This window comes from Odontesthes bonariensis, chromosome 18 (assembly GCF_027942865.1).
Source record: "Odontesthes bonariensis isolate fOdoBon6 chromosome 18, fOdoBon6.hap1, whole genome shotgun sequence".
Classification (NCBI taxonomy): domain Eukaryota; kingdom Metazoa; phylum Chordata; class Actinopteri; order Atheriniformes; family Atherinopsidae; genus Odontesthes; species Odontesthes bonariensis.
The window spans coordinates 9,295,450-9,311,172 of NC_134523.1; the positions used below are offsets into that span (position 1 = coordinate 9,295,450).

The 15,723-nt window shown below is 41.7% G+C and overlaps 1 protein-coding gene across 1 annotated transcript; it reads right to left on the minus strand.

The window, feature by feature from the left end:
* Positions 1-11,334: 11,334 nt before the first annotated feature.
* snx10a (sorting nexin 10a) lies at positions 11,335-15,290 on the minus strand. The gene is made up of 6 exons (XM_075449611.1): positions 12,818-15,290; positions 12,592-12,678; positions 12,418-12,518; positions 12,215-12,313; positions 11,909-12,103; positions 11,335-11,811 (listed from the first exon to the last, which is right to left on the minus strand). Exons 1-6 carry the CDS (start codon positions 12,881-12,883, stop codon positions 11,721-11,723), a joined length of 639 nt encoding a protein of 212 aa, XP_075305726.1. The 5' UTR covers positions 12,884-15,290; the 3' UTR covers positions 11,335-11,720.
* Positions 15,291-15,723: the final 433 nt, after the last annotated feature.

A 15,723-nucleotide genomic window follows, 5' to 3' on the forward strand; every position in this document is an offset into this window, starting at 1 on the left:
TCATATTTAATACTTTCCATCATTGGCTTTGTTACATTTACGTCATTACCCCTTAAACACACTGGCCTCTTTTCTTCTATGTCTCTTTCTCCTTAAACATGCAGACGTGGCACGCACACAGAAGAAACAGACACACAAAACATATACACACCCACTGTGAGAGGGCCTCTCTAATGGATTCTGAAGATTCCAATTTCCCCTCTGCCACCAAAGACAGAAAACCCTCTGAGCTCAATTACCCCTGTCTCACACACACCAGACGGGACCACAAGCACACACACATGTGAACACACAATTGGATGCATCTTTGGTTGTAATCATGGACACACACACAAATCCTTGCACACCTTAAACCACTGTGACATGTTGAGAATCACACAATCAGAGTCACGCAGTCAGACTGAGAGGAGTATTAGTCTAAGGTAGATTTTATGTGATAGGAGATAAGGGGGTGGGGGGGTATTGGGACCATGGGGGAGTGGTCAGGGTAGAAAGGAAGATGAAATGATAAAGGAAGGCAAGGTGCGAGGATAGGATCACGATAAAGATGCAGAGAGAAATATGAGAGTAAACAAGGCTGAAACAAAAGATCTGAAAGAAGATGTAAGGGTGGAATGGAGAGGAGGTGCAGGTTTGGCTTTTACAGAATCCACTCTTCCAGAAACCTTGTTAAATTCTACAATTAGCTGAACGTCTCAGGCTATAAATAGGCTCACTTTTCCCATTCCGTAATGTCAGTCAGCGAGCCAGGCTTCGACTGTGGGGGAAACAAAACAATTGAAATTATAGTGAGGCTCTCTCTTTTGTCTGGCCACCCTTTTAACGGGATAATTACTAGTCTATTCATTCGCGCTCGGCCAGGGCGATATATCACCTCACTGCGCAGCGGCCCCTTTTTCTGTGATAAACGTCCCTTACAGAGGCGGAGGGAGGGAGGGAGGGAGGGGGGAGGCCGAGGGTTAACGTGTGCCCGTTGATATCAGTTTACTGACTGCTGCTACCTTTCACCAAAAGCCTTGTCCGCTGTATTGAATAGCCTCCTGCCAGAATCTGGAGAGCAAAAGAGGCACTGCACCTTGGTTTCCAAAGTGAAGCCGACACCTTCCCGTGGGCCCATGGTCACGCGGAAATGAACGAGTGGAAGAATGAAAGGGGAAGAGAGGGAGTGAAAGGCATCTATTATTCAGCACGGCCCCGACCCCTGCATACGCGCGCCATTAAAAATAGGAAATCCATAGCGGAGACAAATGGCTTCTAAATGAAGCGCTACAGGAGGAGAGCGGAGATAGGGACCCCTGTCACATGCGCTTTAATTGTCTCCCGGGGCGATAAGGGGATTTATCAAATTCATCGTGCCAGTAAGGGCTGTTAAGCCGACGACCATGAGCGGTTGAAGAAACAACACAGCACGTGTTTGTTCGTTCAAAGATGCACACCATGAGATGGGAGCAGAGAGCAATCAGAGTGATCATAAATTGTGCCAAATAAACCACTGTTGTGCCCATTGACTGTTATGGTTAAATTAAACCCAACGCATGGGCTGGTTTGTAAATAAAAGGATTATAAAGACATTCAAAGAAGTTTCTGTTGTGTGAACAATAAGCAATGGTCAAAGCATTTACTCAGTGGGCATGTAACTGCTTGGTTAAACATTACAGATCAACTGTTGGTGAGGTCATGGAAAATAGAAGTATATTAGTCTATAAACCCTGCTTTTGCATTCAACAGGAGCAAACATCAGCCAAGCAGTACAATGTAATTTGTTTGATGAAATTTACACAAGCTCACAAGTGCTCCTTCACACTTGCCTCATGTGTGAAGAATGGTCCTAAGAGGGCTGTTTTTGCATCTTTACATTGACTTCGGGTTGCAGTGGACTTTTGATCAAAAGAAATGATAGCAGCAGATACAGGGTTCATCACCACACAGAGATATTTCAAGGAATGTACCTAAATGATGACCTGGTGCTTCGGAGCCATTGATGTATAGTACAAATGCTAGTGATGCACACAGTACCAAAAGCAATACCCAAATAAGACATAATAAATGATAATAATGTGATGGCAAGCCACACAGGGTAAGAGCCACACCCTACCACAATTTGGTTTTCTTTCATTTACTTTGTAATTATTACTTTGAATATTCTTTAATTATATAATGTGTTGTAGTTTGTTACTTTATTACCTTGCAGGGTTTGTATGGAGTGCACACATATTAACACTGCAAGGTGAATTCAGTTTTATGTTGTATTAATACTTTCTTTCTTTGTTGGAGTTACCTGGGTTTGGTGTTTGGGTTCCCCTTCCTGATGGGCAAAAGGCGTGGCTACAGGCTGAGATGCATGAAGTACTGCTGATGGCCTAATTGGACTGAAACAATGCTTCATGTCAAATGGGGGGAACTGAAGGGGGTGTTTAGATGTATCTCAGTGGGGTTGTGTTAGTAGTAATGTGCCAGCCTTTTTGTTTTCCCCTATTGTGTGTGAATGGTTTAGCTAAACAGTATTTAAGGGCCCTTATTTGTCATTTCACGAGGTCAGGTTTTGTGTCTGTCTGTCTGAGTCCTGTCAGTGATGTTTTTTTGACTTAGTATCTTGATTTGACCTCTTTTATTGGCATGCCGGTTCAGTTGTTGATTTTGTTAATCTTTTTTTCATGTTTGGGTATATTAAAAAAACACTTTTGAACTCAACACTTGTGTCCTCCCCTCTGTACTGCTTGGCATCCTGCACAAATAATAATAATTAGTTTATCATTTGAGATATATTGTGATCACACACAACATTAAAACCACAGGTAAATTGAGTGATATTGCATTGAGCCAGCATTGGTTGCCAAACTTCAAAGTTAGCAGCATGATGAACCCACACAACAAAAATGCAGAATGTCTCTGTTTGTTAAATATGCTCGGCAGCAGCAATTGTGCAATTGCTTGTGTGAGTTACTCCATGTTTCAGAGCACTCACGATTTCCACTAAGATGCGCTCATAATGCCAACACAACACAGATGTTTGAAACAATTTCAGTCACCGCGTGTTTTTCAAACATTTGTCTTTTTAATGTTGGAATAGCCTTATTTTTTACTTTGAGGGATGTTTAAGATGATGAAACATCATTTAAACACTGCAGATGAGCCAGACAACATGGGAAAGCATGCCATTAAGACCTTTAGCTAATGCTACCAAGAAAATCATTAAAACTAGATTTTCCTCTGTGTCACAAACCCACTAAAAATACAGTGATATGATCCTTTAAGTTTGGTCAGGGAGGTGTAGAAAGATGCAAGAAACCAAAGCCTAAAATCCAATGTTTTTTTAACAAGCAGAGGCAGCAACAATGACACGTCCATAAACAAGTCCAAACACTCCAGAAACCTCATGAGGATTATCAGGACACATGAAGCGCAAATTGTTCTAAAGTAACTGGAAACAAGTTTCAAATTCCAGGCACATTCCAGGCACCAAACAAACACAAAAAAACAAGCAGCAAAAAGAGACCCCTGCTGGGTATCTTCTCATTGTCACTGTTTGGGAAAACACTGCAAAGATGACTTCCAGCTGCTGACCAAGACGTACAGTCAATGCCTCCACAAGAAGACTCAGGTTGCCTGTTGTTGTTGGTGTTGGTGGTGAAGCGGTCAACCGGAAGTGGCTCTATTAGCAATAGTTGAAATAGGTAAAGCGCCACCTATCGTATCGGAGTATGACATGCTTTGTGCCTATGATTCAATTCATTCACCGCCATATATCCAAGGATAATTACCCTTGCTCAAATAAGGAGCAAATCAGTGTTATTGTAATTTAGCCAATAATCCGATCCTTTCAGTGCCATGTAACCCCACAGAGTGTAGAAGGTAGCCACGGAACAGGGAAAAATTAGGGAGAAAAAAAAGAGAAACATAAACAAATCAGCGTGTGATTTGTAATGTAAAAAATAATTAGTCTCTCTTGAGTCAATATTATCAGTTGGTCCACAATTTCCTCATTCCAGATGACCCTGTTGCTGTGAAAGTGTTGCTACAGTCATCACTTTCACTCCCCTTCTCATGCACTGAGACGTTTTGCTACACTGTACAATCAGTCAAACTGAGCTCTCTCACCGACAGTTGCAAAGACAATTAAATATGTCGAAACAGGGTTGAACTAGTTACAAAACAAAAAAAAAAGACATCAGCATAGTCTGATAATGCTGATGGTGATCCCACACGGAAAATACAGCAGAGAGACGTTGACCAATGCTACACACATGCCTGTCAGTTTACTGTGGGTTTTTTTGTACATGGCTTGGAGTTTGACTAAACAGAGCATGAATAGTGCATAGTCCAAGGACAATAGAGCAGAACCAGGAACTCTGATGAACTGAAAACAGGTATGGAGGAAAACAGGGCAAAAAGTGAACTGAAATGCTCATGTAAGTCATTCGTTCATACCCTTCAACACAGCTCTTAACAGTGTACAGTAAAGTACCACTTTTTATTCAACTCATTGCTGCTTAAAAACACCTACAAATCTGGGAGCATGATTTATAAACTGAGACATGGTCTTTCATTACCCGCTGAGGCAAAGTGTTTTTGGGATATTCGTCCATCTTGTCAGTCAGTACATACGTATCACATATTTCTGTCCCACTGTCCTTTGATGGCCTTCATAGAAGTTCTTCAGATTTGCCAAATTTGCTTTTTCATTCCAAAACTTTATTCTCAGAGAGAGAAACAGCCATGAAATGTACCAAATAATGATGTGCCGAGCAACAGAAGTATTTCTAACCTAAGTCATTATAGAACATTTTTTAAGAAGCAAGACACTGCTACTTTGCTCTTCTTTATTTTTATCGACTTGTAGAAAAATATGGGAGTGTGGCATGTGTCTTGCCGCTGCATTGTAGAAGAAACCCCAGCTACCCAAGATTCTTCATTGCTGTTTTTATTTTCACTTCAGAAAAATGCACACATAAACAAGCAAATTCATATTTGCTTTCCAGATAAAATTACAGAGGCATGAGGCATAAATGATCTTGTTGTTAAGACATTATAAATGACCCCATTAAAATTGATGACAAAAGTAATTAGGATTTAATTAGAAAATGAGCACTTTTTATTATTATCATAATTAACCTCTACTGATGTTACAACTGACCCTTGTTGTGAGTAGATCATACCAAAGTGCAATTCTGCTCCAGATAACAGTGCATTTCTCTTGTGAGATCACAGAGAGCTTCCATATTCAGTGTCAAATTTGAGGTAATAAACCAAAAGCTATTCAGCAGCCAGTGTTTTCATTTCAATTTGAATTATGAAGGTACTTGCTCTCCTTAAAGGCTTTGATATAGGCAAAGAAAGAAATGAAATGAGCAAAGCAGAAAAATGCATCTATGCAGACCAAAAGAATGTTTTGCCTAAGTGGAAATGTACATGAAGACAAAAAAAAATAAAATTGTTTCGCTTTTTTTCCTGGAGAGAATGTGCATGTGTCTGTGTGTGAGTGTGTGTTCTGTCTTTTGTGATGGATGAACGACAGTCGGCATGGCAGCTCATCTCCTCTCAGGCGGCTGGGTGACAGAGAGAGATGTTACAGCACAGAGACAGTACAACTGCCACACTGGCAGGCAGGTGTCTCACTCACGCATGCACACACACAAGCGCATACACATCTAAAGCATACACTTGCATGCAACATCAAGATCCCCTTCCTCTCGTTCTGCCTTTTCACCTGCCCCTCATTTCACAACCCTGCCACCTCTGTCCACCACCTCTGTCTACCCATCTCTTGCCTCCCCCCCTCCACTCAGCCAATGTTCCCTGTAAGTGAGCTGTCTCTTTGTGGGCGGCGACCTCTTCGTCTGCTGCGAAGCCTCAGACTTGAGCCTGTCAAATGCTCACCCCCTCCTCCTGATACTTCCCATCCCAATCAATGGGAGAGCCATGAATATTTCACACACCTCAGGCGGGCATGAGGCAAACAGGAGGAGGAGGTGTGTCCTGGTCGCCTTGAGGAGGGGGGTATATGGCAATGGATGTAGGAGGAGGGGGGGGATTTAGGCTGTCAGGGCGCCAGTGTGGTGGAGAGATGGGGCTTCTCTTCCTGAGTCAGACAGGGCCAATAACTCATTAAAGGGAGAGAGATGTAGAGGTGAGGATGTGACAGGAGGAGAGGGAGACAAGAGCAGAGCTCCCCTCCTCTTTTCTCTGTCTCTGCTTTTTGCCTTCTTCTCCCTTCTCTCTCCACTTTTCTTCTGCCTCCATCTTCCCCATCTCTCTTTTTTAAAAACAGCCACCCCACATGCACACATACACACTCCTATCCCCCCTTTCCCACTGCAACTCCCACTACCCCTCTTTCCCCCACTCACCCCCTCCTGCTCTCCTCCCTCCTTCCATCTGTCTTTCTTGCTGCAGTGCCCATGCTGCCAGGCAGTATAAATCACTTCTCTGGGCTTGGCTGCAATGGGCCTGAAAATAAAAAGGCATAAAAGTGTCGGGATGAGCTACGGGCTGGGGGGGAGAATTCCTTTATGATGGGTCTAAATCCTCCTCCCACCCCGCTTCCTCCCTAGTGTACCCACACAAACACACACATACTGCTTGTGGACACATAGACAACACAGAGTTTTACTCTGAAATTATTCGCCCAAACAGCAGCAGTTTGGGTCTCCCTCTCCCTCTCAGAGACAACTGTACAACCATCCAAACATATATAGGCTCTGCCACATATCATATTAAGCTCTTTGTTGGCTGTGATCAGAATTGAGATGTCTCGTCACCATCTTTTGGTCCTTAAAGGGGCAGTCTAGCTAAACCCTGTCTCTGTCATCTAGCCCTGCTATCGTTTTTCTTCAAGTGATTGCATTAATCCTGGAGACAATCTGCCTTTTTTGTACTCAAACGGAGCAGGAAGAGCTAAAGGACAGAAGGAAAGTCACGTACAACCTTGTACCGCTTCATTACATTTGAATCCAGGCAGGATGAAAGAGGAACTTTTATATATTTAACCCTTGAAGTTGTTTATTTCTGGTTAGCACTGATGTATTTGATGCCCCAGGGATGAAGATGAAAAAAACATAATCAGTCAACAGCAAATGTGCTCCAAGTACCTAAAAGCATTCTTTACCATCTGAGATGGATTTTACAAAGGTTTTTCACCCTGGGTTGTGGCACAAAGGAGAGTCACTTCTCTGTGCATAATGGTAATTGTGGACAATTTATGATCACTCTAGCCTCCATCTATGTATCGTTCTGAGTAAATAAACCAATAAAAAATGATTAAGGTGGCCTACAACACACTGAAATGAACCATACTGGCAGAGATGCATTGTTAAGGTTGTCTAAATGATTACGGGAAGATGGAGGTGAGTGAAAGCGCTGTGAATGGGGAAACTCCATCAACTGCTAAAATTAACCTATAGCTCTGAGTTCCCCTTTAATCTACGTCCCGATGTGCACTTTGTCAATTCTATTAGATCACGCTGTGTGTGGAATGAACACACAGAGCATACACATACACAGAGTGATGATGATAATGGTGAGCACCTCCCCAGGTTAAACCTATTCAGTCACAGTGGGAGCCATCTCAGACCTAATTATGCTTGCTTTGGCGTTTTAACTGTATTGATCAAAACACTGAAACAAACGAGAAATGCTTATCAAGCTGGAAAAGAAGAGCCCTCAGGAGTTGGAATGTGTGTGTGCATCTTTGTGCTTCTGTGTGTGTGTGTGTGTGTGCTCCACAGGGGTGAGTGAGAGTGATGGCATAGGTCTGAAAGGTGGTGAGATATTGGTGGTTGTAAAAAAAAAAAAATGCAATTCTGAGCTTTTGAGTTATTAATTACAGCCTCCCCTCCTTCATCCATTCTTTTAGCAGCCATTAGAAATACTACCACACAAATTATTACACATATATGCTTATGCACGGGCCTCAGGAGATAAACAAACACACACACACTCACACACACATGCGGGATCATGCACATACTCCCTCACACAAATTAGCTCATCCATACCAACACTAAGCCTACAATACCCTGCTCTGATGAGCAAGCTCCCGTCGACCTTGGAACTCTCTGGAAAGACAATGCAAGGGGAGCCATGCTGCGAGAGAGAGGAGGTGGGGGTGGTTGGAGTAGATAAGATGGGGGGAGAGAGACAATAGATGAGAGGAGGGAGGGATGGATGGAGAAAAAAGAGAATGGGAGACCGCGAGTGGAACTGTTCAGTTCAGGGCAGGAGGGCAGTGCTCCCTCCCTCCTTTCCATCTCAGCTCATCTCGCATGCAAATGTGGTTTCTATACGGTTCCTTTGTGCCACTTCTAACTGCTCCAGAGAGAAGCAATTACAACTGCTCCATTCACTCAGAGAGAGAAAGACACGCATGGATAGAGAGGGGTAATTAATAAAGTGATAGGAGGGGGGAGTTAAGGAGAAGTCGCAGAGGCAATCACGTACCTGTGGAGGTTCTTCAAGTAGGAGTGGAGAGGGGTATTGATTTAAAGTCAGTTCTCTTATTGACACAAATAGTAACGAAAAAAGCTGACCTGACTCAAAATTACTTCTTGAATGGTCAAAGATGGAAGGTCATGAGCATTACATGAGTTTCATATAATGTGTAATATAACAGAAGGAAGGAGGCTTGGTAAATGTGCCACATCTGTACTCTCAAAATCACAGCAACACAAACTTTAACCTACAGAATTTATTGAATCAAAAGATCTCCATTTAAATATGACATCACCCTCTTTTCCTCTCCCTGTTTCTGTGAGCAGACACTTGCAGTGCCAGTGCCATATCCTACTGCAGTCACTGTGGCCAGGCATTGCCGCAAGGTATGGCAAGAGCTTTTATGGCAGTCATTTGGGCTGCTAATATGTCATCTCCATTAGCTGACTTTTAACACTCTCAGATAGATGGCCCTGTGACATTTATCTGCGCACGGGTCGTATTTTAGCTGCTAAATGGCCGGTGATGTGCGGAGTGCGTGCAAACTGTGTGGATGTGTATGTTTTAGGCATGCAGTGGTGGGATTTGGGGAGGGAGATGCATTGACTTTTAATGATGCCCTGTGCCACAGTACTTTACAGGGAATAATCACAAATACAATGCAAGTCATCACCTTTGACCCCAAAGATAAACAAACACACACACAAAAACAAGTTGAGAGGAGTCTATAAGGTTGAGACCCAGGCCTACTTCTTTGAGACAGCTTGCTGAGCCTAGGTCTGCAGTATCAGCTGAAAAACACCCAATTACAAAGGAGAACAGGTAATTAACTTAGCTGCCTGCAGAGAGATAATGAGAGATAAAAGAAATGAGGGAAAGAAGAAAGAGAGAAGCAGAGGAGAGAGGAAGTGCAAAATGGGCGGGGAAATAAGCACAAGGGGCAGGGTGAGAGCTAAACAGGCTAATTGCTCATATGGATTTTACCATTGTTGGCTTTTGTACGGTCAAGGAGGTGAAGCCATTCCCAGTGGTGGCGTCAGGTGAAAGTCTAAATGAGCTAATAATTTAGACTCATAAAGTTAAACCAATATTGACGGCCACCACGTACACTGAAAAGCATTAGAAAGATTCTGACCATAAAACAGCTGTAAATATGAAATATCCTCTTGTCAGTTAACTCATCACATACGGCGGCACCTTTCTCCCCAACACGTTAAAGTACCATCCACTATGCTGCATTAAAAAGCTGAGAATATGTTTCTGTGTCATTTTATGAGTTCCCTGTAGACACTTGGTCACCTGTCCAAAGGCACTGAAGTTGACTAATGTGACAGAAAATTAACAATTAAAAATATCACACGGGCCCAGAGCCATCGCAACGTGGACCGTTCACAACTCAGTGGGCACCCTAATTGCTTTGGAATACAATTGGGTTTGGGCTTTGTTTGGTGTTTTGGAGGTATGATATGCATCAATGCACACTGAAAATTGAGTTATAAATTACCAAGCTGAAACAGACATGTACCGTGAATACTCAATATCCAAATGCTGGATGTTTTTCTCTTCAAAAAGGCAGATTCACGCACACACACACAAATGCACAGAAAACCAGATAAATTCACTGGCAGCTGCATTTCATTTTGTCAGGAAATTGAACTGCTCAGAACCAGGCAGTGTATCTGTGTCATGCTGCATGCTCATGGGGTGCGTTGATAAGGTCAACCTTAACAGCAAACAGAGATGGGGAGCTCCAACCAAAAGCCAGTGGGACTCGAAAAAATGACAGAGGATGAGAGGAGGAGAAAATGTTCATTCATGCACAGCTTTTATGTGTGTGTGTTTTCACAACTGTCAGTATTTTCAGTGCCACTGTGTGTACTTACGTATCTATGTTTGCTGTATGAAAACAGCTCAAGGGCTGGTGTGTGAAGTTGCTGACAGCTTCATTATGGCTTGTGCGCACAGGGAAATTGTGCAGTCCAAGGAAAGAAGAGAAGAGGACAGAGACACAGAGCAGACCAGGTTTAGGCCTTTGCTGGCCGCACGTCAGTCCAGCGGCTGCTGGGAGGGGCTGGTGTCTCCTTTAATGAGCCTTTGCTTCCTTCATCAGCTTTCAATTTACAAGGGTGTCCACAACGCCTGCATCATCAACCACACACAGTTTAATGGTATCTTGCTCCTTTCCAGGTGATTCCCAAGAGCACTTTATGGTTAAATTAATTAACAGTCTGTAATCTAGATCATGTCAACTGAGAAAGCTATGACAGGATTAAAATGTAGCCAGCTCCAAGCCTCCCCATCATGCCAAAACGTGTAAATAAATAAATTAAAAAAGGAATGTTTATCATAGCTCTTAAGATTTGAATTGCTGTTACAGAAAGCTTAGCTAGTTCAAAGTATCCAGACTGATTTTCATTGACAGGTTTTCCCCCATTCCAGGAGGAACATGGATTTTTGGAGCAAACAGTTACACAGATTACATAATGGATTTTAGTCACAGTTTAACAAGTACCACTGAATTTAGGGAACTGTTCAAAACAAATTAAGAGAAAGAAATTACTGGAATTTGACATCAGTTACGGGAACCCACTGCAAGGGGTCGAGCTCGTCTGATCAGCATTGTGGACCTCATCCCACTTCAGTTTATGCCTATGTCTACACTCCCTCTACTGGAATGTTAGAACAATGCATTATCATTCGACGCTCGCCACTTCACAATCCACATTCATGTGTGCTGCAAAATATCCTAATTTTTTTATATATATATATATATATATACACACACACATACATATATATATATACATACACACACACACACAAAATATTTTCTTCTTCAAAAAAGACAATTTATTCATCCTTTCACAAATCATAAAAGTAGTCATTAAAAATGTTTACAATTCAAAAACATAATTCTAAACTCAGTGCAGCTTTAATCCAGGGATAAAATATACATAGCATATATTCAAGAATTCATAGATATTACTGGTTACATTATTTACACACATTTTACTATATTTTTAAAACATGATCTTTTTTCCAAGTACACACTACTCAAGACAAAAGTAATGATTTAAGAGTACATTGAAGCAAACCATAAAAATTAATGTTCAAGTGGAAGATGAAGCCAACATAAAAAAGGTTCTTGCTCTTTGGATATAAAGACTAGCAAGAGCTCAGTGCTCCATCAAACAGTTTGATACAGTGATCTACGTCCAGAGGGAAGGTGCAGTGCAACTTCGACAGGTTAACCCTCAATGAGTGGAATGGGACATTGAGAGACAGCTCAAAAGCTATGGATCTCTTTCAGATGAATGAAGGAAGGGGGCGGCACTGTCTTGCACTGTAGTGTCAATGCTTTGTCCAAGGCCTGATGATGAAGAGCTGCCATGAGAGAAAAGAGATCCAAGGTTTAACCCATCATTAAAAAATAAATAAATAAAATCCCAAAGCGTGCAAAAATTCAAGCCCAGTAACCTACCTTTCACAGTCCGAGTCACAAGACAACTTGTCCTCTACACGACCGATGCACCCACTGCTGGAACGCTGAATGGCTTCAGCCACTGTGTACCTAGTCTTACCAAGAACACACTTCTCAATTTTTGCAATGGTGAGGGCTGATTGAAGGAACAGATGGAGTCGACTATCTGATAATAAAATGGGAGTATAAAGAACACTGGAGAAGAAAGGACATTAAAATTAGGCCATTTCTTTCAATGATGTATACAACAGCTGATATGTGACATTTAATTTTTTTTTTATCCACTTTCACTTCAAAGAAACTCACTTTTCTAAGAATTCTTGCAAGCCTTTCATCCTCTGGTTGACGTGCACTTTGTTCTTCAGACTGAAAAAGGGGTTCCAGGGTTGCAACTTGGGCAATTCTCTATGAACAGTGACAATATCAATTGCATGCTTTCCATAAAACAAAAACAACAACCAACACATGTCAAAACAAATACAGATCTAAGTATTTAGGCTTATACATACATGATCAGGGCGTTCCGCTCCAGACATTGACGCAACCAAACAAACTCACTGTAACGCCGCCTCACACAGGAGGTCTTCTTTCGGAAACACATGCTATTGGTCTGCAAGAGATATTAGAATTATACAATGGCCAAAATAAATCACCTTTTTTTTTTTTTACACTACAAGACTTACATGTAGACAGATCTCGTAGTCTACGTGTGTGCGCCAGTGGTCCTCTTTGTGGAGCTTTGGATCTTGAACAGAAATGCTTATGAACTCCTGCAAAATCCAAAAACAGGGATCTATAAGCCAATTGGCTAAATATAATCATGGCAAGATTCTTAAATAGGCCATACCAGCATAAGCTAAGCAGACATGAAAAACAGAAGAGATGTAGTGGTAAAGAACATCCATTTACATTTTTGGAGAGATTTGGAATTCCCTCCATAATGGATACAAATTTCTGCAAGACAAAAGAATGCATGTTGCAATGAAAGACAAATGTTACACAAAAATACAGCCTTTAGTGACTTCTATTTCAATAGAAAAAAAAGGAACAGTATAAAGCTACAGCTGCATGGGAACTAGCCTCTCTAATGCATCATTTAGAGTGAAAGATCCATCTCATACTTGGTAGGCAATTAACAAAAGAAGGGCTCAAAACTGCACACATTAGGAGCTGATCTGGTAAAAAGCAGAACAATGGGCAAATAAGGATTAAGCTCAGAAAGGAGCAAACATTTTTTAAGTCTTCAAATTAGGTGCACACAAACCTACTCCAAGAAGGTCTTACCAGTTACTGACAACCAACAAACAACCTCATCAGCTCAGTAAACACACAAAGCCACCTACAATTTATGCCAGATGATCATTTTGGATTCCCCTACCCCTCGACTGTGGCAATATATGCAAATGTTAGACAATTTAAGATTCTACAACCATCCCCTCACATGACAAGTACATCTCCAGACTTCAGCAACACATAACATTAACATTATGTGTCTCAACACTTTAATGTGAAATGCCATTGATATGACTTTAAGCACAGCTGATCAAAAAAAATAAAAAATGCAAGCAATGCCATCAGTCCAAGTCTGAGACTGTGAAACATCAACTCAACATCAACTCAACTATTAGATTTACCAAGTGACAAGGTTGCTGTTCTTGGTCATGACAAGCTATTGTTGGTTTATGGCAGTAGTCCCGTACAATGAGTCAGCAAGTTCTTTGTCCCAGAGAAAAAAGTTTGAGTAAATCTATAAATTCCACATGATCGCATCTGGCAATATGCTCAAAAGCATTGGGTTGCATAACATTGTGTCCTCTCCTAATCAAGGTTCCATGGACAAGATATTACCACCTGAAGGGCCGGTTGGGTTATAGTTTATGCCTCCATCAACCTGAGGTACATCTCGTGGTTGTACAAATGCAGTTAAAACAACCATTACAAAAACAGCTATAACATTAAGAACTACTGTGACACAAGTCGAAGTCTTGAAGCATTTAAAAACCTACCTCTCCTGTCTTCACTTCCAGATATAATCCGATGTTTCAGAACAAACAGGGACCGGTTTAGTAAACTGGCTCAGAGCTCAGCCCTGCTTGCTCTGAAGTTACAAATTTCTGGTTGGTTGTGGGACCTCGTTCTGCGCCACTGGCACGTCACACTATAAAATATCAACAAAACGCGACATAAAAGTTGAAAAAAACAAACTTGAGAGGACTGTATGTAACCTCAATGCACACCTGTGCCTTGATCATCGAGTTCAAATCGTACCAGCTGGTGGGAGGAGTCAAACTAATGAGGAGAGAGTAACTGGTTGGCTGGACAGCACAACCTCAGACAGGCTTGTTAAACTGTGCATTTTTGTATAGAAATTATTGGTCATTGACGCACGCTATAAACACAATTGTTTAGGCCTACATATCTTAAAAAAAAAAAAAAAAAAAACTACCACAGCGTGAACATGAGTATATGAAAACTAGTCTTGTCAATATCCATCCCGGACCGGATTTTTCTTTTGTGGATAGACTGGAGAAACCACAGCAGACAGAATGTAACTGCATCACGGTTTCATATTTGGAAATGCGTGTTCTTTACAAAGGCATTTGACGTGTCTTCAGTTTTTCAGCAAAAGTCAGTAACTTAATCCAAATCTGGTCTGTTCAGTGACACCATTAGCAAGAAAACCCACATGCGACCTAATTAAATTGATGCTTTCTCTTTTTTTCGGTGACCAACGTGTATGGCGCATCTTAGGGCAGCTTTTTAGATGGAATTAAGAATTTATCATTCACTGTAAGTACTAAAAACGCAAAGTATCTATAGCCTACAGTCTATTAAGCAGTTCCCATATAAAATAGATACGGGATAAAAACAACAGGTCTTTTTCATCAGATATAACATCATTGTACACATTTTCTTTCGACCAAACAAATATTGGGTCACACTAATCCATACAAACATGCCTATCAGTGAAGATTAGATTAAATAATTAAACTAGCGTTACCTCACCAAACACCAAAGTCCCCAGAAGTCTAATCCATCTTTTTTGTCCAGCCCAGAGGTCAATCTAAAGACATCCGGTGAGGAGGGACCTTAAATAAATGAGGTAATACCTCTAGGTAGATAAAGAGGGCTCCTTATCTTCGATAAACAGACAAATAGACTTTCAGTTGCTGCCGATAGATTTCAAAATGTTATGGAGGTGAGCAGCTTCCCAACTGGTGTCGTGGGGACGCTGATTGGCCGGTTGTGGCCAGTGAGGTGAAACTCAAAGAGGCGAAAGAAAAGGCTGAATCACTCAAGCGCTCCGTGAAGTGGACTGTTGACAGTCATGTGCTGGACACGCCAATCATAGATGTACACAAAGTTCTTTTGTTCAGTCATACTAAGAACGCTCTGAATAAAAGACGTCTCACATTAGCAGACCACGTCTACCAAGTCATGTACTGCAAAATAACTTCAGTTGTCAAACGCACTTCGGGTCATTGTGCCACACTGTGACATGAAATTAACTCCCACATTTATCAAAACTGCAAGTTCTTGAAGACAGCCTCGATTTTGTCATTTTAAGGACGTGTGCAGCTGTTGGGTACACACCTGTGCTGTGATGATGATTTGCATACAGGTGTGACGACTGTGTCGCACTGATTGGACAATTGATTTGATCAGTTGTGTAAAAGAAAACTGAATCTGCCCACCCCCTCCTCTTGTAAATGTCTCTCACCCGATAAGATTCCCCCCCTCCTTAACCAGGCAAAATGGGCCTTACCAGCCCTGAGGTTATCCAAGAAAGTTGTTAAAGTGGCTTTGCCAAGTAA

Bases quoted from the DNA above. Each gene is read 5' to 3' on its own strand.
- snx10a (XM_075449611.1), bottom strand. From the start codon at position 12,883: ATGCATTCTTTTGTCTTGCAGAAATTTGTATCCATTATGGAGGGAATT. The intron at 12,679-12,817 runs GTAAATGGATGT...TGGATTTTGCAG, and splicing joins TTCCAAATCTCTCCAAAAAT to GAGTTCATAAGCATTTCTGT. The intron at 11,812-11,908 runs GTAGGTTACTGG...CTCTCATGGCAG, and splicing joins TGTGACTCGGACTGTGAAAG to CTCTTCATCATCAGGCCTTG.